Below are 22,487 nucleotides of genomic sequence, written 5' to 3' on the forward strand. Positions count from 1 at the left end.
TTTATGGCTGTTGTTCTTTGTGGAAGACCACAACAGTCAGAGTCCTCCCAGCCCAGAAACCTTGTATCAGAACAGAATAGCCTTTTCTTTGTATTTTGTTTGGGGTTTGGGTTTTTTTCTTTGGTTGGTTGGTTGGTTGGTTGGTTGGTTTTTTTGTTTTGAAGTTTGAGACCTTTTTATTTGACTGTATTTGACTGCTTGACTGGGGAGGCAGGGCGATAGAAGTCACTACAGGGCAAATTCAGGCAAAGCTTCAATACCTACTTGCTTTAATTGCAAGGTGAGTTGGAAGGATAGCATACATGTTCAGGATGCAAGATGGTGATCTGCGTAGCGCAGAGCAGAACATGCATCTGCTTTTGTAATTATAGTCAGGCTGCAAAGAGCTGTCTACTTGTTCTGCCTGCTTTTGTGCCCTGCAAGAGTGATGCTACATGCATCTCCTCACTCTGAAGTATCACATTAACCCATCTCCCTTGGAGGCTGTTTTCCCACTGCCCGCCCTGAGCTGTGTTCTTTCTTTCTCTAACCTAGAGCAAGTTTCTGCTTTCCCCTCAGACTTTGCCTGTCTTTCCTTCCCAGAGGTGCTGCCAGTGGCCACACTGCCTGCCAGTGCTTGTTAAAACTCACCGGTACTTGTTGGTGTGTCTTACTTCTTGTGATCAGCGTTAAAGTAATTATCAGATGTTGGATCAGATGGGAACTTTCCTCTTGCATCAGATTGGCAGGGACTGGTGGAACAAGTGGAGGGCTTGTTCACCTCCAAGTTTACTGAACAAACTCCTCACTGTTTCAAGGACCTAGGGCACTGGGGATGACCTTGTTCTCTGCAGCTCTCTTCCACTGCTGTATAGTTGTTTGGCTTTTGGCCTTTTCCTACAGTGTGTTGAGAACAGTTTTGTGGCTAGTGGAACAGAGAGAGATGTTTATTCTGTCATTGGCTGTGCTCAGGGGGGTGTCAACTTGCTGTTCATTGTGCTCTTTTCTGGTCCTGAGCTTTTTGTGCTTGAACTGAATGGGTAAAGGCAAAATTGAGATTCAACAGGATGGAGACAGGAACTTACGCAGCTGGGAGGAGGTTGCTGCCAGTCTTTGTATGGATTTGGCCAGCCTGCTGCAATGGGATTGATGTGATACTGAAAGACTTGCCTGGGGTAGAGAGAAGACAGCGTAAGTTGTTTGGGCAGATCAAGTAATAAATGAAGGAAGAAACATCTTCTGGATTCCTTCCGGGCAGACAGAAATGACCTGATTGCAACCACGGTGGAAAGAAGCATATCTAGACTCCTGTTGTGGTTTTTGTGGGTTTTTTTTCTTTTTTCCCTGAGGCTTTTGCTTTTGGCTCTGATTTTTATGTTCAGGACAGGGGACAAAAGTGGCAGGTGATGCTCTCTCAGCCATCACGTACTTCTGCTGTCCCTGGAATTTGCGATCACTCTATACAAAGTAAAAAGGATGCTATTGCTGTGAAGGGGTATGTGATATGACTTGACCAATGCTGTGCAAGAGAGCATTTCTGCAGGCTATCGTTCCCACATGTTAGTATAGTAGCATTCTTGTGTAAGCTAACTGATATTCTCCCTACACCCCAAGACTCCAGTTACTTTCTATTGATCTAAAACTTGCTGGAGGGATTTGGTACTTGACATAGAGGTAAAACTCTTTGCTCATGTTGGTTCTGTTGAAATGGACATATATTATCATTGTAGTTGACAGACCAAAGTTTGATGTTTAAGTAGCTGGTTTTATTTCTTCTTTAAGGGACATTGTTACTGCATATTGGTACTGATGTTTGAAAATACTGCCCAAAGTGGTCTGTGATCACTCAGAGCTGGTGACAGAGATGAGTCCTTTCTGTTGGCAGTAATAACAATAATGATGTCAAGGTGTATGCTGGAGGTTTCCAGAACAAATTACAAGTTCCTGAGTTCTATGATTAGAATGGATCCTCAGTGCCCATATATTGTCACTGTAATTTTAGAGCCAGTTTTAAAGCAGAATGCAAAAACGTAGCACTTGATAAAGCTGGATTTCTTTCCCCTGTTCAATTGAAGCTTAGAGGCAAGTGAGCATTTAGGTGACAGCAGCATGTGTGTTTGTGCCTAAGTATTAGTAATTTGTATTAATACAAATACTTCAAAGGCCAGAGCAATAGAAAAAGAAATATGGAGTACTCCTGAAGAATACCTGATGAACTGTCCTTAAAAATGTGAATTAAGTCATGGAATATAATAGCATGAGGATGGTTTGGCTACCAGTGCAAAAAAAAAAAATAAAAATAAAATTGGTCAATAGATTGTCTGAGTGAAGAATCGGTTAAGTAGGAAATCTTTGTAAATTCAGAAAAGAACCTGTTACCAGGTTCTTTTAGCAGACTGGTTAGATCAACGTCTTGCTAATGCTAGATCTGTTTGTGTTGCTCTCTTCTGTAAGTGCACTCCCATTTATGAAGTTTGAGTTTAGCTCAACAGAACAGCTACAGAACTTTTTATTTTATGCATTTTATGGAAATAGGTAAGCATCTGGAGATCCCAGAGTTTGACATGTAGCAGTAGTCTTGGTTTTGAGTGCCACCCTGTATTTAGACAATGGAACTTTATTCCTTGAATAAAAAAATTATAAGAACATAGGGTTGAAACATGACCAACAGTTTGAAATGTTCACCCAGTATAAGCAGATTCTCAGCCTGAAATGTTCTTTAAAGAAAAGGCAGTGGATAAACCGAGGTGAAATAACACAAATGCCAGAGGAAGAGAAACAAGATGCACTCCTAACACATCATCTCTGTGCTGTAAGGAAAAATGGCAATGGGCAAAGCAACTGGTGGGGTTAGAAAGCTGTAGTGGCTTGGCACTGATGTTGCAAAGGTTGCAGATGGTAAGAGCAGCTACTTAAAGAGTGTAGTTTATAATGAGAGGGTTGTGTGCAGCCTAAATGTGACTAGTAAGTGGCCAAGTCACCTAAAGAACTGAAGGAAAGTTAAATTGAGTTGAAGCCAGGAGAGAAATTTTGTTGTGGGTAGGATGGATGAAAAGAAGGGATAACTAGAAATTAAATGGCTACATGAAGTGTTTCCTGACCCCTAAAACTGATCCTTCTGAATCACAGCATTAGCAGAGCAGGGTAATGATTCAGGCAGTGTTCACGATCGTGTTGTGCCTGTCTTGAAAGCTGATGCTAACAGGATATCCTGGAAGTGTTGGATACTCAAAAACAGGAGAGTGTGGGAAGCTCTTGGGCTGATCCTTCTTTTCTGATGGAAATAATATGGTATAACTTATTTCATCAATTACGTTACTCCTACCTAGGTTTTATAAAATTCCTACTGGTCTCCTTTGCATCATCTTAATGAATATTATAGAATATTATAGCCACTCTCTCCTTGATCTCAACTATGAAACTCCCAAGATTCCTCAATGGGCAGCAGTATGAGACTTGCTTTATGTAAAGGAAGTCAGATGACAAAATTATTATTTCCTTCTTGGATGAAATTTCTGTCCCTTTGAAACGATTTTGATATAGCACAAGAAGCTGCATAGCACATATACTGTCTCAGTTCCATTCAGAGATAGGTGTACACATAACTCAAAAAGAAATTCAAAATTATAAAGAAGCATGGATATAGTCTCTTACCTCTTTTGAATAAGCAAGATTGCATAGTCCATGTGTCTTTCTGGTTGCCCTCTTATGAGCCTTAGATGTATAGGTATCTTTCTCACAAAAGCTGGTCCAAAAACAATCCAAAAAGTGGCCTTTACAGATAATGCTGAAATAAACTCCTCCAATAAGATTTTTGAGGTTTGGTATTTAAATGGCGGTTTTATTTCAGGGCTGTATTTTCTTTCCTCTGTGATTGCTCTTTTCTTTTTGTCTTCTGGAATGTGCGAACAGGACACAACATCTGATTCTGTTACATCTCGTTCAACAACATCCTAGCAATGTAAAGGTTCTTTAGTAAAAACCAGAATTTAGGTAGAAAAGTAGGTTCATATTCTGTTTTTAAACATGCAGTGAATAAAAATTCCTCGTACTGTATGCTTCCCTATGCTTCTTCATGAATGTTTTGTTGCATCCCTCTGAATCTCAGTCTCTTCTATCTTCCCCTCCCCTCAGCTTAATTTATTGCCAGAACATTTCACCCTCCCACGTATTCTTCCTTCCAGGTCAGTGTTGCATGGCATAAAGTGAACAAATGTGTGTAGTCTTGACAATCTTTGTATGACACCCTGCTTTGCCACCTTCCCACTTTTCAAGCTGTTGCCATTTATGATTATATGCTATCCTACTACTCAGTGAGCTGGCAATTTTAAGTTCCATTGAATTTCAGAAGGGATTATATTCCTAAATCTCATAGTTTCCACTCTTAGCCTTATCTTATGCCTCTTAAAATAATTATTAATGTTAGTTCAATCATCCATGCTTTTGGCCATACTTTTGTGTTTGTTGGTATTTTTTGGTATAGTATTACATCTTGACTTGGTTTCACAAATATGTTTCTATCCAGAGGAAACAATTTGTCTGCTACTTTTCTTAATTCCTTGAAATTTCTCCGTTATTCTTCAGAGAAATCTCTTTATGTGAATTATTTCAGAGAAAATTAAATAGCATTCCAAATATTTTCCTTTTAGTCTCTTTAGGACTTTGTCTTAGGGATCTGTAATGTCCTAGGCCTGCATTGTTACTATGTTGCCTTCCGCCCCCCCCCCCCCCCCCCCAAGTGTTTTTTAAGCACTTTTTGTTATTTATACATTCTCTTTGTTTTTTTCTTATCTCAGGAGCCAAACATCCTCTTCCCAAATTTCATTTGTCGTACAAATGCTAATCTCTTTTGACTTTGGTTGATGTTTCTGCTGGATTTACCAGGAAAGTGTAGTGTCTTCATTTTTATCTCCTACCGTCTCCTGCTGGTCATTGAGCTATTCAATTATTATTAGCTCTCTTTCCAATGTACTAAAAACAGTTGCTTTTCCTAACAGTGTTTCTCCTTCCATCCTTATCCCTCGTTGTGCAGGCATGGAGATATTTGTATCAGATGTGTCTACTTCTGTTCACCCTAAAAGGATGAAACAATTGTTTTATTTCTTTCCTTTTATAGGTACTTTTTCCTCTGGTTTCTCAAATGCTGCTCAGTGTCTCTTATTTAGACATGTCAAGGTGTTTTTCTGGTCTGTTGTTGCTTGGTGTGTCTTGCTGTTGTGTGTGTGTTCATCGATAGCTCTGAAAATACCTACAAATAATGAGAACATCGTTTAATTTCTGAGTAAATTTATGTAGCTGGATCAGAATCTTTAAATTTTTTTTTTCTTCTGAGAAGATCCCAAGTTTTTGTTCTTTTAGGTTTCTGAAACGTGTTATACATTGCAGAGGATCCATGAAAACTTGGATTTTCATTTTGCTTCTGTGGTGGATTTTCATTGTATATTTTCCCCTGGGGTATGATCCCAAGGTATGTAGGTGTGTACCAAACATGATTTTCACAATTGCCTTATATTGCATTCTAGTGGAACCTGTGAATGCTCTTTAGGATGAGGTAGGATCTTTCAGTATTGTTGATAGAATCATTGTGCCAGTCTTTGGGTTTGTACTCTGAATAAAGTTTTCAGGGTGACAGCGTCACTTACCCTACATTTAAGTGGTTTAGGCACTCTGGAAATGCCGTCTCTCTATTCTGTGCAAGAACACTGTGAGGCTTACTTATATATTATTAACAGCACTCACGAGTAGTTTAGATATGGCTGTGTAGATGGGGCACCATGTGGACAGTCATTTCTGCTCCTTTCCTTTCAACTACTCATTTCTGCATTTGGATATGAGGATGTTGTTGTATACTGAGGGTAGATTCTGTGATCTTTCAGATCGACACATACTGGCAGGGATTACACTTACTTGTTATCTTCGTTATTCTTCCTGTGCAGGTAGTCTGTAGGTAGTTGTGATATGTGAAATCTCAAAATGAAGATTTGCACCCTCTCTGCTGTTCTTCCATTTTTTACTACATCAATTCCTTTTAATTTTTTGCCTTTTGGCATGACTGTAGGTGTCCTTCCTTTTATGTCAGATCATCTCATGCTCTTAACCTTGCGTTTAGAGTTGCATGGTGAAGTCCTTCCACTCATTTTGGAGAAAATTACTTTTAAAAGTGGATCTCAGTCGTTTTGGTGTGGGTTTTTTTTTTGTTTGATTGATTGTTTTAAATCCTCAGGGCTAAGTATTTTGTTTTCTTTCCTTGCATTGCATATATGAACATCCTTTATTTTCTTGTGCTGCCTTGAGGCTATTCAAAGAAAAAAGTGCCAGTTTTTTCCTTAACATGTAATCAGTACTTCCTGGTGCTTAATTTTTCTTCATTTTCTTCCCCTTCATGTTTTCTCTTTGCCTTTGTGTTTTACGTTACGTAATACAAATTCTGTAGCTCTTCCCTTTGCTTATTTTAATGTCTTTCGTCTGCTTTCTAACTTTGATGTAGGCTTCTAAGGCCATTTTACTTTTTTCAGACATGGATGGCTAGATCCTCTTCCTGCTCCAGGCCAAAGTTGTTTAACACTTTCCTGGAGTGCTCCCAACCCTTTGTATGTGGGGTGCAGGAAGAAGACTGAGGTGGAACTTGCGTTGTGTACAGCCATGGCTCAATTGTTGGTCAGTTCTGAGGGAAAAGCTCTGCTGTCTTCCTCCTTCATGCTTCACTCTTACATTCAGGCATCCTGTTGGTGCAGCAGCACCGCTGAAAGGTGTCCAGCCGTTTGGTGCACAGCAACTCGAGGCTTGTGTAAATGCTAAGGGTCTTATAATAGGTGATCAACATCTTAAGTCAGCCCAGCACTGAAGTACATGCAGAGCTGTTCAGAACATCAGGCCACTCTTCCAGCAGAAACAGAGGAGGTGCCCAGGCAGAAGCGCTCTGACAGTTCAAGGCAGTGCTGCTGTTTTTTGGCTGTGGATTTGCCTCCATAGTCCTTCTTTCAGGTACTGCTGTTAAAAAATAAATTAAAAAATCCAAAACCTCAACTCCATAATCTGTTTCTTATTTGCTGCCAGTTCATTCTGTGCTGTGTGCTAAAATGTGTGTTTGGAAGCAAATGCAAGTCAGTTGCTATCTTTCCATTGCCTTCACTGGTCTTGGAGTGGGCATGAAAAAGTGTGGTTTACTGAAGTCGGTGGAAAACCTCCCATGCCTTTAGTCAGCTTTGGACTCTGTCCGAAGTGTTCCTGGTGGAGCTGGGTTGCACCTGCATGCTAGGATAGCTGTCTGGCAAGCTGATTCTCAGAAACCAACAGAAGCCCTATACACATGTGTTAATCCTGGGTGTTTTTCTTCAGGAAGTGCTAAATCTTGCACTCCAGAAGGACTGCAAAATAATGAAAGCATTTGGCAAGGGAAAAGGGGATGAATACACAGGCAGAACTAGGGACCATTGCTATCATTGTTAAAATGTAAGACTCTGTATAAGCTCTTCAGAAGGCTTTTGTTTTGTTTTGTTTTCTGTAAATATCATAGCTATCTTAATTGCAATGGAGCAATATACTAAAAATTGTAAGGTGACCAGAATGAATCCTGGTTGAAAGAAAGTAAGAATTCAAATATTAAAGGTAGAATTTGCTTTTGGCTATTGCTGATGACAAGGAAAGCTACTTTGTGTACTTTTTTTCCTGTGGTAATAGACATCTACTTTTGCAGTTTTCACATTCCGGATTCCAGTTTTCCATACCAGATTCCAATATCCGATTGAAAGTTCGAAAACTGGAATAATAGACACCAGATGACAGGGGAAGTGAAAACTTCTGAAGTACAGTAGATCATCCAAACAACAGCAAAACTTCCTTGTTCTGAAAATAATCTTTTTAAAAACCTGTAACTTTCTTAGCAGTGGATATCACTGAGGCTTTGGCTAGGAACCTTGATGATGTGATGGAAATTTTTGATCCCTTCTCCTGAGGAGGGAACAGTAAGCTACAAACTAGACTTTAATCAGTACTCTACAAGTAATTTGACCAGTACACAGACGAAAAGAACTGTTTCCAGTACTATGAACTTTTTTTAGGCTGTCATATCCTTGTCAGGAAATCTGTCTGTTTTGAGCTTTTAGAAGCATTGAACCCAGTAGCCCAGACACCAGGTTGCAGATACACAAGTCAGCAAATCCACTCTGAACCATGCATTCTTTTGGACCTCAAGGCCCTGTTCCAAAAGAGGGCAAGCGCATAGTTGCTGCCTTGGAGAGAGAAGAGACTTTTGCAGAGATTTGCAGCTACTCAAGCCTGTCTTGTGCCAAAGAAAATGAAATGAGGGAGCCTATTTCAAACACAAGGAAAAGAAAGCCTTGAGATTTGAATGGGTGGAGCTCACTGTGGGCCTTCATGGTGAGCAAAGCTGCTGTAGATGTGGTCAAAACAAGATATGATAAATGCTGCATTGTAATGCAGCCTCAGTTCATGAGTCTTGGATAGGAAAAACATAAAGGTTTCATTCATTCTGCCAGAATCTTTCATGTCTCTGCCTTTCTCTTTGCTGTACACCTGGTGATGAAGCCAGGGAGCCTGGAAACATTTATCTCCTGCTTGTGATTTTTTTGCATGTTTGGTTTTTTTGGTTGTTGTTAGTTTGCTTTTCATTTCTTGGGCACATATAACCCCTTTCTGTGGTAGTAAGAAAAGAAAGCAAGCATTTTACTCTTTTGAAGACAGGTGGAGAAGTTCCCCACACTGCTGTATTGGCCTGTTTGCCTTTTGTTTCTCCCTACTAATTAGTTTGACTGGATGGTGTTAAGTTCCCACAAGTATGTCTGCTAGAGAGTTCCTACGTATCCAGCTTCAGGGAATTAAGCTTTGGAAAATGAAGTACCCACCAAAGCAGGAGGTGGCTGGTACAGTTTGTATTCTGACTTCCCTCCTTCTCCTCCCCCTTACCTTTTCCCCACTTCTTCCAGAAAGCTTAAGAGCCTTTTGTCTTCTTTCCTGAAAAGTTACACTGAAATTCATGTGTGCTTTATTCATCTGCTTTCATTTGTGCCATTCATGGGCAGCTGTGGGTTATATAGGACAAAGCAGATGAATTCCTAACCTCCACATTCAAACAGTGTGTTGGGAAACGTTCAACGCCATGCTCACCCCTCCTTTTTTTTTGAGTCCAGATAATATAGCTTTCAGTTTCAGTACTGAGACATCTCTGACCTGTGTTTCTCCACATGCCATTAAAATAGTGTGACGGAGTTCTGGGTTGTAGAAGGGATGCATCTATACAGGTACATCTCTAGAAAGTGGTCTCTTTCTCATATACCAAAACTTGGCAGCTTCTAAGAAAATGTGATTTAGAAGTTTGCTTTACTGGAATTTATGATTAAATATCTTTTTTTTCCAATGATGACTTCATTTCAAACATCATCAGCTAGGACAACATGAATTTACCTTTGTGGAGACTGCTTCAAATGTCACAAAATTGTATCATTTCACTAAAGTTAACTTTTGATGTGGGTTTCTTAAATAATTTCATGAATGAGTAGGGAAGCGTATAAATTTTTTTCCTTTCTTTTTTTTTTTTTTTTTAACTTCTTTTTACATAGGCTATTTATGTGTTTCCTGTGCCAGATCTTCATCTGGTGTAATCTGGCATAAGATATTTGAGAGGATCTGGTCTGATATATGCACCAAACACATAAACACTTGGCAGTGTGATTAATTTGCTTACCTTCACAAATTAAAAGTCTTAAAACCAGATTTCTTTTCAGACTACTTTTGATTTAAAACTGTCACTTCTCCCCTCCCCAAATCAGATCTAAAAAGCATAATTTAGGCTGATCACCTTTTAAATTGTAGTATACACATTACATTAGATTAAGAAGTGCTACACCTCTTTTTCTTAATCCCTTCAAAAAGCTGTCAGCAGATTTCATAACTAACATGTTGATTGACCTCCTCTAAAAGCCAATAGGTGCTGGAGCAGGCCTCAAAACTTTTTAGATTTGTTGATCCACCTGGAATAACAACTTCCCTCTGTTTCTGTACAGACTCTTCATACTCTGAGCCGCCTGATGTTCAGCAGCAGTTGAACCACTACCAGTCTGCAGCTTTGGCCAGGAACAACAACAACATCAGCCCAATCCCCCTTTCTGGGAGTGCTGCAGGAGTGGAAAAAATGGAAGCCATCCTTAACTGTGAATTTTGTGAATTCTCCTCGGGTTACATACAGAGCATTCGCCGTCATTACCGTGACAAGCACGGAGGGAAAAAACTCTTCAAGTGCAAAGATTGTTCCTTTTATACAGGCTTTAAGTAAGTACTGTGCAAAACAGATAAACTGAACTCATAAGGGGTTCTTTAGCACTTGAAAAGACTTCTGAGGTCTTTGAGAGCTGGCTGTAGCTAACAGAAACATGGCCACTGCTGACCAGGGAGAAGAACATAGGAAATGCCATGCCAGATCACAGCAGCATCCATGTAATCCATTTTCCTCTCTCCTACAACAGCCGGTACCATCTGCTGCAGACGAAAGCACAATAAGTCCTTGCAGTAGGTTTTACTTGCTGGAGGAAATGGTACAGGTAGTACTTTTTCCTCAGCCTAGGGAATTAGAGGGCTCATGTGTGAAAATTTTCTGCACAAAAATAAGGTCATTTTATGCTGCAACCAGCATAAAGCATGGGACAATCAAGTGTCCTAGGGAGACAGGAGAATTTATATCACCATTCTGAAGAAACCTCTCTTATGTAATTTTATTTCCTCCACCATCTTTCTAGCTGAAATGCAAAGCATTCTCTAGCATTTCTGATAGCTTACAGAGACATTTCAGAAAATCCAATTAGATGTCCGAAATTTAAAAACTTGGTGCTGTGTGTGTTTCTCTGAGTGCATGTTTTTAGCTGCTGTTCCGTAAGGAAAAAAAAAACCTATGCACCTGTGATGCTCATTATTTCCTCCTGATATGCTGGACCTCTGAGCACAATGCCCTTAGCTGACATTTGAGGTCTCAGACTTGTTAAGTTCTTAGGAGACTGGAGACAGTAAGCAGTATGACTGGATAAAGGGGAGGAGTTCTGTTGAAGAAAATGTTGAGCACAAACCTGAGAGAATCCACCCAAGAACAACCTCTAGTTTCATGTCTAGCTTCTGTTGCTTGAGCTCCTTGCTGCCTCTATGGTATAATTTGCTGCTTGTGCTTTATATCCTGATTGCTATCTGTCTTAAAGATTACCAGCAATTGCCAGGTCCATTTAGTCTGTTCGTATCTTGCGAGTGCCATTTTCTTCTACCTGGTTGAAATGAAATCATCTTAAATCAAGCAGCATTTAAACACCTTCATAATTGAGTAAGGGAGTAGTGTTCTTTCATGTGGTATCTCAAATATTCAGGGATTAAATCTCGCTTCTTTTAGAAGCACAGCGTGTTTTCCCTCTTTAAAAAAAGGTGATGTGGGAGGGGAACCCCATACAAATCCCCTCTTCAACTCACCATAGAAACTGAAATGATGAAAGTACTCCCTGAAGTTGGCAGAAATATACCTGTAGGATTCAGTGATTGCTGGATCAGGCCCAAAGCCAGTTGTGTTAGTAAGTTGCTCTGTGTTCAAGTTAACAGTCTTGAAAAACACCAAACAGACTTCTAATTTCAGTTCAGTGTGGCAAGCTCCTTAGCTTTTGCAAGCTTTAACACTGCTTTAGTAAAAAACGACCAAGTGCTCCAAGTTTACAGGCACCTCTCATTTCAGTAGTTGAGCTTGTGGTAAGATAGGTGTAGAGTTTATTTCCTCTGATGTTTCTTGCAACTTTTAAGTATGCAGCCAGTATAATGGCAGCATGAAATTTTTTGTTCAAAAGTACTGTGGAGAATTCATTCATTCCTTGACGTTAATCAGGAGAGTATTCTTGGCCTTGGGTTTTCAGATCCTTATAGCTGATGCTTTAAAACTTACTTACTCAGTGCCAAACTCACTGTGAACAACAACTCTGTTTTGAATCCCGAATCTAAACATTTTACCTGACTTTGGGCTTGTCCTAGAAACACAGAGGTGGTTAAGGATGTTATCTGCCTCCAGAAATAAGTCTGTCTGTACCTCCAGCACAGTTGATAGATTTTGTTCAACTTGCTAAAAATTTAATCTTTACCAGAGAAAGTACACTGAATCTTTCAGCCTGAAGACAAATAATGAGCATGAAAGATGGGAATTCTTTTGCTATCTTAACTATAGCAATGTGCCTATAGAGCAACCTATGCAAAAGAGTATCTTGTCAGAACCAGTGTTTGTTACTTGAGGATACAAGCCTGCAAATAACTCTGCTCATGTGTTACTCATGTGAGTAGCCCTGCTGAAATGCCATGTGGCACTATGAAGACAAGGCTGAGTGGTATCTGTACCATTTTACATGACACGTCCCTTATAGAGCTGTGACACTTCATCGTTCCCTGCACACCTCTTCTGACTGCTTCCATCTCTCCCTCCCGTTTCACAGATCTGCTTTTACTATGCACGTGGAAGCTGGGCATTCAGCAGTTCCTGAGGAAGGACCCAAAGACCTTCGCTGTCCTCTTTGCCTATATCACACCAAATATAAACGCAACATGATTGACCATATAGTTCTGCACAGAGGTAACAATATCCCTGTATGTGTCTGTATCTGATGAGGGGAATGCTGAACAATGCCCTTGTCTTTCAGACTGGTTTCATGAAATTTTTCCATCTCTGTACATCATTAATTTTTCCCGTCTCTGTACATGAGGACAAGTATGTTGAATAAGTCACCAGCCTTTGAGTATCTCTTCTTTCATTTCTAAATGATTCATCTTATTTATTTCCCGTAAAAATCAAAGTTAGCCAGTGCTGAAACAGGGCACGTTTAAAATTGTTTTTAAGCTTTTCCTCTAGAGAGGTTAACAGCCATCAAACACCTGTTCAGCAAGAGTTGCCCTAATTTACAACTCTGATCTAGGACAGAGTTGTTTCCTGCTTATGTCCTTGTTATCATAAAGTCCTTGCTATCATAAACTCTGTGACAGGGTGGATCAACTAACCATAGAGGCCCCAAAATAACCCTTGATTACTTGCTTGAATTTTTTTCTGGTCAGCGTTCTTAGAATCAAAACAAGAATTATAATTATTTTTTTTAATTTATGACTCCTTTTCTATCTCCACCTCTCCCTTCATTTTTAAGCCAGTTAAAAGTGGGATTAGGGATTTCTATATTCTATTAACTGCAGGCTTGCTAGCTCAGAAGAGACAGCTGTTTGGGCTCTCTGGGCTGGGATTCCTGCCCATAGCTATCACACTTGATGCTTGTAGATGGTCTGTTGGCTGCCGAAATCCAAACCCATGTGTTGGGATGGCACTCTGCCTGCTTGCAGGTTGGGCAGAGTTTCACAGTAGGGTATTGGTGGTGAGCAAACACAAGTTTTGCATGCCATCTTTTTCCTGGAGGAGATCCTGGTGTGACAAGCACTGTCGTAATTCCTTGTAACGTACCACTTTTCAGTGTTGGTAGCTTAAAGTCCTGCTTGTACCAAAGCAGTGAGGTTGGCAGAGTTCATACAAATTTCTATCTGCTAGCAGGGCTATTCTGAGGGAACATCTGGGAAAAATGACCTGTCAGTGATTCAGAAAGCATTTTACAAAGCTGCCTTATTTGGTTATAAGAATTTGGCAGGTGCTTTAGCTTTTACTTACTGTCTTTGAAGGTGTTGCTGTGTCAGGATTTTGATCAGCTTCAGTGCATACCCAAGAATTAGCTTGCTTTAGAGGAGAGGAGGGCTTAGTTAAACCCTTTGCAGGGTACTGTGCAGTTCTAAGTGCTGCCAACATGTTCTGTGCTTTGTGGCTGTGCCAGGGCTCCAGTGGACACTGACAGACCTTTAAAACACAGATAGGCAGTCTGAGGGAGAACTTGGTGGGCTTAGTTAGGATATTTTCCATCATGCATAGACTTGACACTGGGAATCTCCAGCTGTGGAAGTGGAAGAATACTTCATGAGCTCAAGCAGTTATACTGCCTGTACAGAGCTGTTTCTGACCAGTTGCAAGTGGTTACCTCCTGGGTAAGTGACGCACTGGATCTTTTGTAGAGCTGTTGCTTCAGTTGCACAGACCAACCCCAAGCCTTTGTGCTGCTGAAACAAAGCTGATAGCAAAGGACATCATGATACGATACACCCACTACAGCACTGGGAGAGGTAAAACAGAGTAAGAGAAGTTTTAATGCAAATAGCATATTAGCTGATAAAAAAATCTCAGAGGCCACTGAGGGAAGGACAAGGGTTTTCTATGGCATCAAGCATCCATGTAATATAAGAAGTAACGTCCTTCCTTAAAGTTCTTTCTGGTGCATATATCCAGCTGAAAAATATTCTACCATTTTGTTTAATTGTGTGGCAGCAGACAATTTTGACAAGATTTAACATGCACTAAAAGAGAGACTGAGCAATGGTGAATGTAGTCTGCAGTAGTCTTCCTTTTTTATAGCCATTGCATTGGTAAAACAAGGGCATAACCTTGAGCTGTGGTCCAAGAAAATTAGTTTTGAGGTAGATGGAGTGGTGCAGTGTGTACGATCAAGAGTGAAGGATTTGATCCATTTCATAGTTAATGTTCCCCCTGTGTAAAAAGACATGCTTACGGATGCATGACTCTTGCATTACTTCCAAGTTGCTGCATCTCTAACCCTTGATGAAACGGCATGTGCTTGAAATGGAGAGTATATTTGCCTCTTAATGAGTGGCTACAGAAACTGAGTTTTACAGGGCTAGAGCATTACCAGATAGAAGGCTGAATGCCTAGTGAGAAAAAATTAGGCAAGGAATTTGCTTCCCATTAAAAATGATGGCAAACAGGAAGCCTCCAAGAGCTTTCTTCCATGTATCACCTATTCCTCATCAGCATAAAAGCTATTCACCATCCCTTCTGTGGGCACAGATGGAGCACAGACTCATTGCAGGTGGCCTGTATCAAGGGACTGACAAAGCTGGAGGCTGCCATGCCGGTAGGTGAAGAGAAGAAGTTCGGCTCTCAAACTCTTCCTGGCCTTTGTGACAGGCAAGCCTGGGGAGAGGAGACACAGAGGAGTCAGTGAACTCTTGCTCCATGGCCAGCAGAGGTGTGGGCCTTTAATTTAGTTTGGACAGTGCAATTAGTTTTCATTATCCCTTCCAGTAGCATTCTCATCACACACTTTGAAACACATTGGTGTTTTTATAGGGCTAAATGCAACTTGCAGAGATCACTGTTGGGTCTACTTTAAAATCCTTGGAGCATTATTTTTTCTTCTTTTAGGGATCATTTTATTCTCTTTCTGGTTTGTTCTTCTATTTAATAGAAATCACACCCGTTTCTCTTGAATAGTAACTTTAAGATAAAAAAGTCAAATTTTCAAATTCATCTACGTCCCCAAAGGCTTCATTGCTACATATCCTGGTTCCTTGCACGTGGTTGTTCCTGGCATTATTTGTTGTACACACAGCTTCACTGATACATGCAGAACCCTTGTGCTGTGCTTGCTTTTGGCTACTGGAATGCAAATGCAACATGTTCTGTGACTATAGCTTTGATTTGCAGGCAAAATTGCATATTTTCAAATGTCCAACATGACCAATAATTGCTCCACGTCTAGATAGTAGGGCTGTTTTGTTTGTAGTTGGTTTACCTTTACGGGAAGGAAATAACTTATATCTGCTGTGGAGTGTTGCTGAGTAAAGATTTTTTCCTTTTAACCAAGGACTGATAGAGTCATGGGCTCTTTTATGCCTTGAGCAAAAAAATGTATGTCTGCTTTGAGCTACTGTAGTGCAAATACCTAGTGCATTAATGGCCTTTCAATTTAATCTCTCATCTGCATTACAGTTAGACTGAATATTTCAGTCTAATGGAATGATTGGATTTCTTAAACCAAGATGATGCTTTTTAGATGTTTATTTTGTTGTTGTTTTTTAATTACATCTCTTGCTAAATTGTCTCACAATTCAGGACATCTTTTTGTGATGCATATACAGTAGCCTTTGTTTAGAGGCTGCTGATCTTTGAAGTCTACACATGGATAAAGAAGCTACCTCTTTGAATTTGTGTATGGGGCTTTATGGTTTGCTGTAATTTTGTGAGTTGCCCAGATATGATAAGTGCATTCTAAATGAGTAATAAAATAAATAGAGCTTTGTCAGGGCAAGCTGGAAATGAGAGCATCACCTTACAAAATGTGAGGTTCTGGGTGCAAATAACCCTGCAAGTTCCAAAATTATCGCTTGGAGGAAGTTCACTGACACGAATACATCATGTAAAGTTTTATATCATCCCCTGAAAGTGAAATCCTTCAGGCTAGAATTGATGTTGTGTTTATTTTGCTTTTCTCATGTTATTGTGCTGCCTTTGATTTGGGGAGTGTGCGTGTGATTGTGAGATAATAGGTTTTGCTAATGTGAATTAGGGAGTGCTGCATTACTCCAGACTGGTAGATAAAAAGTTTTATACCATCCCATGTTTTAGGTTTTTTTAATCTGTGCCAGGTGACAGACAAAAAGGGAATTTTCAAATATTTTAATTAGTATTTATCTTTTTGAAAACTTCACATGACTTTACTATCTGAGATTCAGGCCTGGGGTTTTTGTTTGCTTATTTTAATCTGTTGTTAAAGAAGACCCTTCATGAGGATGATCAAACTCCTCCTTTAATCTGCAGTTCACAAGGAATAACAATACTAAATTTCAGTGTGGTAGTTCAAAAGGCCAGTTGAGTAACAAAAGCCCATGATGAGGATCTTCTGGCGACCCTCAGCTGAAAGGTCAAATTTGGGGTTTCCCTTGTGCACATGGCTCTGGGAACTAGAGGATATATGTTATGCACGTCGGATTCTGGCTTTGTCAAATGACTGAAATTAATTGCTGTTCTGTTAAATGTCATGCTTTCTTTGAGAAGTGGAGAGTTTAAAAACTCAGCAAGAGCATTTCAGTACATACCTGTTTCCATGATCTGAACTGCAGGAAGTATGACTGATGTGTGCAGATTTTGAGTCTGAGCTTTCTGAAAGCTGTGGATGTGTTGGGAAGTTTCTGCCCCTGGCTGAACTGCACAGCCTTTTCCAGGGAAACATCCTGCCTTGCTTACCCTCTCAGATCCCAAAGAGTAGCTTTAGATGTGATGGTGAGGATACCAGCTCCTATAAAGCCAGCAGAGTGATGCATTTGGCAACACCTTGCTGCTTGCCTGTTATTACATTTCTAGCAGCCGTTCCTGGCTGCTGTCAAGTACTGAACCAAAATGGACTTTTGGTCTTTCTAATTTTATGGCTGGTATTTTATTCCTCTTTTATTACTCTGCCTCACAGGTGGAGTCTCATTTGCCCCAAAACCTCCATTCCCATCCTCTTCATCCAATAAGAAGTTACATTTGTGAGGACACCTGCATTTGTAGCCTTGGAGGATTAACCCTCTCATTGCAGAAGAATTTTTGTTTTGTGCCTTTTGTGTCAGTCCGTCTTAGCTCCCATATAGCCAAGCCTATTAGTTGTGTGGGTGATAGTGCCCAAGCTGTTAACAGGTGGTCCTGGTATTTCATAAAATTTGTTAAGTGAATGTTGTCCTGTCCCTACAGAAGAGCGGGTCGTTCCCATTGAAGTCTGCCGTTCCAAACTGTCAAAATACTTGCAAGGAGTTGTTTTCCGCTGTGATAAGTGTACCTTTACCTGCTCCAGTGATGAGAGCTTGCAGCAACACATAGAGAAGCACAATGAACTGAAACCTTACAAATGCCAACTCTGCTACTATGAGACCAAACACACAGAGGAGCTGGATGCTCACCTTCGAGATGAGCATAAGGTAACACCCAGATAGTTTTAATTTGTATCAATCTACTCTTTGCAAATGCTTTATTAGTTTACTTGCACGTCATCTCTGAGTAGCCAGCTTGCCATTGGTTGGGGTTTTTTTCTCTCTATCCCCACATATGGAAACTAACCCCTCCCATGTTGGGCTTCACTTCCTCTGTTCTCTAGTACTTCTTTTTTTCTTTACAAACTCAAAATTGAGGTTTTCTAAAGCTGTTCAGATTGACCAGAATTGATAGACTGTTGTATCCACAGTACGGTTACCTGGAAAAGGTATGTATGCTAAGTTTATTTAAAGAGATTAAAAAAAAAAGAGGGTTGTGAAAGAATATTAAGGCTGTTGTCATTCAGCCTCTCTAAAAGGCAGGAGATTCCAAACATAAGATTGCTCTGGCGGCTTCAGCAGTCTGACATGCCATGCATATTTTAATAACAAAGAGAGCAATACATCTCCATTTACGTTTTACGAGGGAAAGATAAACAGCAAGTATAACCAGGTCCTAAGTTAAGACTGCTTTGGAGTTTGTGGAGTCCCTGAGTGCAGACCTGATCCAGTCTTTGAGAAGTCATTAGAGGCTTTCCACAGACAGTTAGCTTTGAATTTCTGTAACTCTGAACTGTGTAGCTGAGAAACACTTAAATTCTAGAATTGAGATGTGTTTTGGAGTGTTTGTTAAGAGTGCCTTCTTATCATATTTCCAGGGGAGGCAGCTATATGCCTCCACCAGTTGGAGCTGAGCTGCCCAGGTCCTCATTAAAAATTCACTGCTGCTTCATTGACTGAATAACCCTTTCCTTACAGTCAAATACATTTATATTGACAGTATTAGCAGCAGAAGTCTGTCTTATAAAAACAAACTCTGTAAACTTATGTTGGCCTTCTATGCTTATCTCTTCTTTATTACTTCTGGAGAGTCTTCTGCAATTCACACAGTACATGAGATACTCCATGCGTCCTAGTCATCACAGCAAGGTGCCTGGCATATCCAAGAAGCACTGTTCCTCATCTTTTGACACAGTGCATCAAGCTGGGAAGACTATTCCCTTGCTTAGCTCTCCCTTCCAATCTGGACCTGCAGTGATGATGCCAGTATTTTAGGGCGTCTTTTCCCCATATTTCTTTGGTAATCTATATCTTGCCAATTTGTGTCAAAGTTCTGAGCTCAGATACCCAAGTGATATATTGCACCTTGAAGAGTTTTTGTGCATGAGTTTAGTTGAATTAAGTCCTTTGCATGTGGTCTTATTTGTTTAAATCTCAGTGGGTACTGTGTTAAGTCAGAGAACCTCATTACGGCTGTCTGTATGGAATAGTGCTAGGAATCTGCACAGCACTGCATGTAGGATAATTTGCTACTTGGAGATATACTACAGTCTAATTTACATGCTCCTTAAGTTCATTCACATTCTCTTTCCCGCAGAGGGATAAAAAATAGTTAGTGGGCGTTGATATTTCATTCAACATCTTGCAGGAGGTGTTGCACTGCTTTCAGTCTTCCTTCTCAATCCTTTCTGGCTGTGTGGCTCAGTGCCTGTGCTGCTGGAGGCTGTCTCTTTGCATGAAAGATGAATCCAAAATCCTTCCCAGCAGTGATCAATGAGCTCAGAGGGCGCTTGTCATCCAACAAGTATTAGCCCTAGTGTCCTGGTCATGCTCCACACTCTCTGCCTCTACCGTAAATCTATTCCTCTGCTGTTTCTGTTGGATGTGGTGGAGTTCCTGACTTCTGTGCCCTAAGCTGCTCCTTTCATACTGCTGCTGTGAGCTGTTAAGTAGCTGGTGCATTTCACCCTAGGGTTAGCTGAATTTGACTGCTGGGTGAAGTGTTCCCATTATAGTCTGTATATCAGTTTGCAAAGCGCTTTGCAGCCTTTCATAATGAAAATTAATCTGTTATTAATGAGTGAAAGTGTATGTGGCACACAGCAGCCATGTGCTTAGTAAAGAACCCAGCCTTTCATGCATGAAGCTGAATGAACCAGTCACAAAGAATTTTCCTCCAGTGTGGATGTGCAATAGCAGCATTTGATCACAGCGGTTGAATGGTCCCGTAAAAAGAGTATACAACTTACAGTGTTTTGCATTTCTGGGATTTTTTTGTTTGTTTTAATACATCAAAACCAGGAAGAAATCAAGGAGGGTTACTGAATGTCATTAATTTTTGAAAACAAAAAATGAGAAATGCAGAATAAACAGCAAATGAAAAATCACTATCATTGAAAAGAAATGAGTGTTAATTTGATTAGGTGGCTCCATGTCACCTAAAGCTGAGTAGGTTTCGGAGTGTAGTCAATTTTGTTTTGTGTATGTGATGATTTTTCTGATTAGCTTGTGCTGATTGCTGACAAAAGTGTTCTTTCAAAGGTGAGTCGGAATTTTGAGCTGGTTGGACGGGTTAACTTGGACCAGTTGGAACAAATGAAGGGGAAAACAGAGACCTCCAGCAGTGATGAAGAAGAAAAAGAAGATGAGTTAAGCCCCAAGACTGAAGAGAGAGGTCAGTGCAGCCTTGGTTTTGGGTTTGGTTTTTTTTTTTTGTTTTTTTGGCCCTGCAACATGCCCCACCAGTCTCACCAAGCAAGGTCAGCTGTTGACTCTACAGCACATTCCTGTAGAGCCATGCAGGCATGCCAGCAGAAGCAGAATGGGGCTTTTGTGAAGACACTGCTCCTGGGGGAATCTCATGTTTCTAATCCTTATTACAAGTTTTCTGTCTGTTGAAATATGTACTATGAGAATACACAGATAGCGTCTGTGACTTATCTGCCCATGCAGATAACATCTATAGGGGCTTGGAAAACTATGTGAGTATTTTAGTGGTCTGTCAGATTTTCTGTTTTGGCAACCAATTTTCAGCTTTTCACTTGGCATTGTTCAAGCTAGGGATGAAGGTGTCATGGCCAAACTTTTTTATGGGCTGTTATTAATTCTGTGTCCAGCGTTCCTTGTGAACAGTCCTGTTGCTGTTGCTGCAGTTGGCAGCTCTGGAGTCAGGGTAGGTCCATGCCTCACCTGTACTATTGTGTATTTAAATGTGTGCCTAAATTCCTAAGACTAATCCCACTGACTTCAGCAAGGCTAGGCCCTGTGCTTGCTAATGCTTTTGGTTTGGTCAAAGTTAGATCAGCAGGGAAAAAGTAAATTCTCTGTAAACTGAGCTAAGGATTTCTTGTCCTTTCCTTCTAGCAACCTTCCCTCATGAAAGACAGGTTATTGCAGTATCTGGTGTAAACTGTGTATTGCTAGTCTGCTCTGGTGCACAGCTCATCAGTCAAATGCAGGATGTTCACAACTCTCTAACATCTTTAGTCCTGTGAGGTCTGAATGTCAGGTTCCTGGGGTCTGTCACTCTCCTGATGCTGACAGCTGCAGTTAGCGAAGTTCTGTGTACTGTAAATAAAGGTACACCACCACATTTACCTTGTTCCTCCTGAATCTTCGCCTTTCACACTCACTCAGGAGTTGTTCACAAAAAACCTGTCTTCCTACATCTTTTCAGACCTTGAAAAATTGGACTTTCTGGATTCACAGGTTGTTTACAGAAACAAGAGGGACTCAGATTATTCTTTTTACCTTTTAATAGCAAGATACCAGCATCTTGGCTTTTGTTTAGTGTCCCTGCAGCATAAATCCAGTCTGTGCTTATCTCTAGCACTCATTTCAAGTTTGGTTAGTGATAGCTTTTATTTAAATGAGAAAGGAAACGAGTTGGATAGAAAACCATTTACGTTTCAATGAAAAGTATCCTTCACAAGATCTCAGGTAGAGCAGTGGAAAAATCAGAGGAGGAACTAAAGTGATGTTTGTTCCATATGCACTTCAAAGTTCATCATTAGTAACTCGTGGAAATATGCTTGGGTGTCTATTTGGGGACAGCTTTGGCCCTCAGATCTTAATGGCTGGAAGAATAATTTGTGTAATGATTTGACTAAAGGACCAGCTCACCTTAGCTGCAGATGTAGCAGACTGATTAATGTTTTGTATAGACCCACAGCTAGCAGGGGATGAAGAGTCATGGTGTCCTTGTGAGGATTACCTTAGCATTACATACAGGCACAGGTGCTGAAGTGACCTTGGAAGCCATGGTATCTAGACCAAGAAGAAGGTGCTAACTGCCAAGTCTCACAAATCCCTGTAAATGCACCACGGGGAGGGAAACAGCCCAAGGTGAAGTTCATTGTTAAAATTGGCTTTAGGTTACATGAGGAAAATGTGAAAATATCACCTTCTATGCTGGAGATTAAAATTTGCAGGGATAATAGAAAAGTGTTATCCCCATGTTTCATGTGGTCAATAGTTAAGCAAGGGATAGTGTCTTAGTAATTCTAATTTTTATCTTGTACTTCTTTCACCTGTGTCTGTGGGTGTTTTTGCCTGTGACTGGCTAAAATGGTTTCTGCATGGTTGTACAGATGACCACTTTAAAAAAAAAAAAGGTGTATTTCCAAGTTTGGTTTGCCGCTGCTCTTCCCTGACTGGCCAGTAGGGTCAACGTTTCACTATTGTTATTTTTATTCTTTTTTAATCTGTTACCATTTGTAATATATTATATCAAAATAGGTAAAAAATGCAGAAAACCCTTATGCCTACTGCAGCAAGGGTATTTAGAAAAGATCCAGTTGTCCTAACTGTATTTTTTTAGACAAGTTGTGGATTACCACTGTAAGGTGCAAGATGCAAGGTACACTTTTGAAAAATGT

The 22,487-nt window shown here is 40.3% G+C and overlaps 1 protein-coding gene across 2 annotated transcripts in view; it reads left to right on the top strand.

The window, feature by feature from the left end:
* The window catches only part of ZNF462 (zinc finger protein 462), a 51,628-nt gene that overhangs the window by 24,418 nt on the left and 4,723 nt on the right, over nucleotides 1-22,487 (top strand). For both annotated transcript variants that reach the window (XM_074166365.1, XM_074166366.1), the window contains exons 7-10: nucleotides 10,002-10,266; nucleotides 12,441-12,577; nucleotides 17,555-17,778; nucleotides 20,152-20,284. In XM_074166365.1, coding sequence (XP_074022466.1) covers nucleotides 10,002-10,266; nucleotides 12,441-12,577; nucleotides 17,555-17,778; nucleotides 20,152-20,284 — 759 coding nt within the window. The remainder of the gene's footprint in view (nucleotides 1-10,001; nucleotides 10,267-12,440; nucleotides 12,578-17,554; nucleotides 17,779-20,151; nucleotides 20,285-22,487) is intronic.

Source organism: Numenius arquata, chromosome Z (assembly GCF_964106895.1).
Source record: "Numenius arquata chromosome Z, bNumArq3.hap1.1, whole genome shotgun sequence".
Classification (NCBI taxonomy): domain Eukaryota; kingdom Metazoa; phylum Chordata; class Aves; order Charadriiformes; family Scolopacidae; genus Numenius; species Numenius arquata.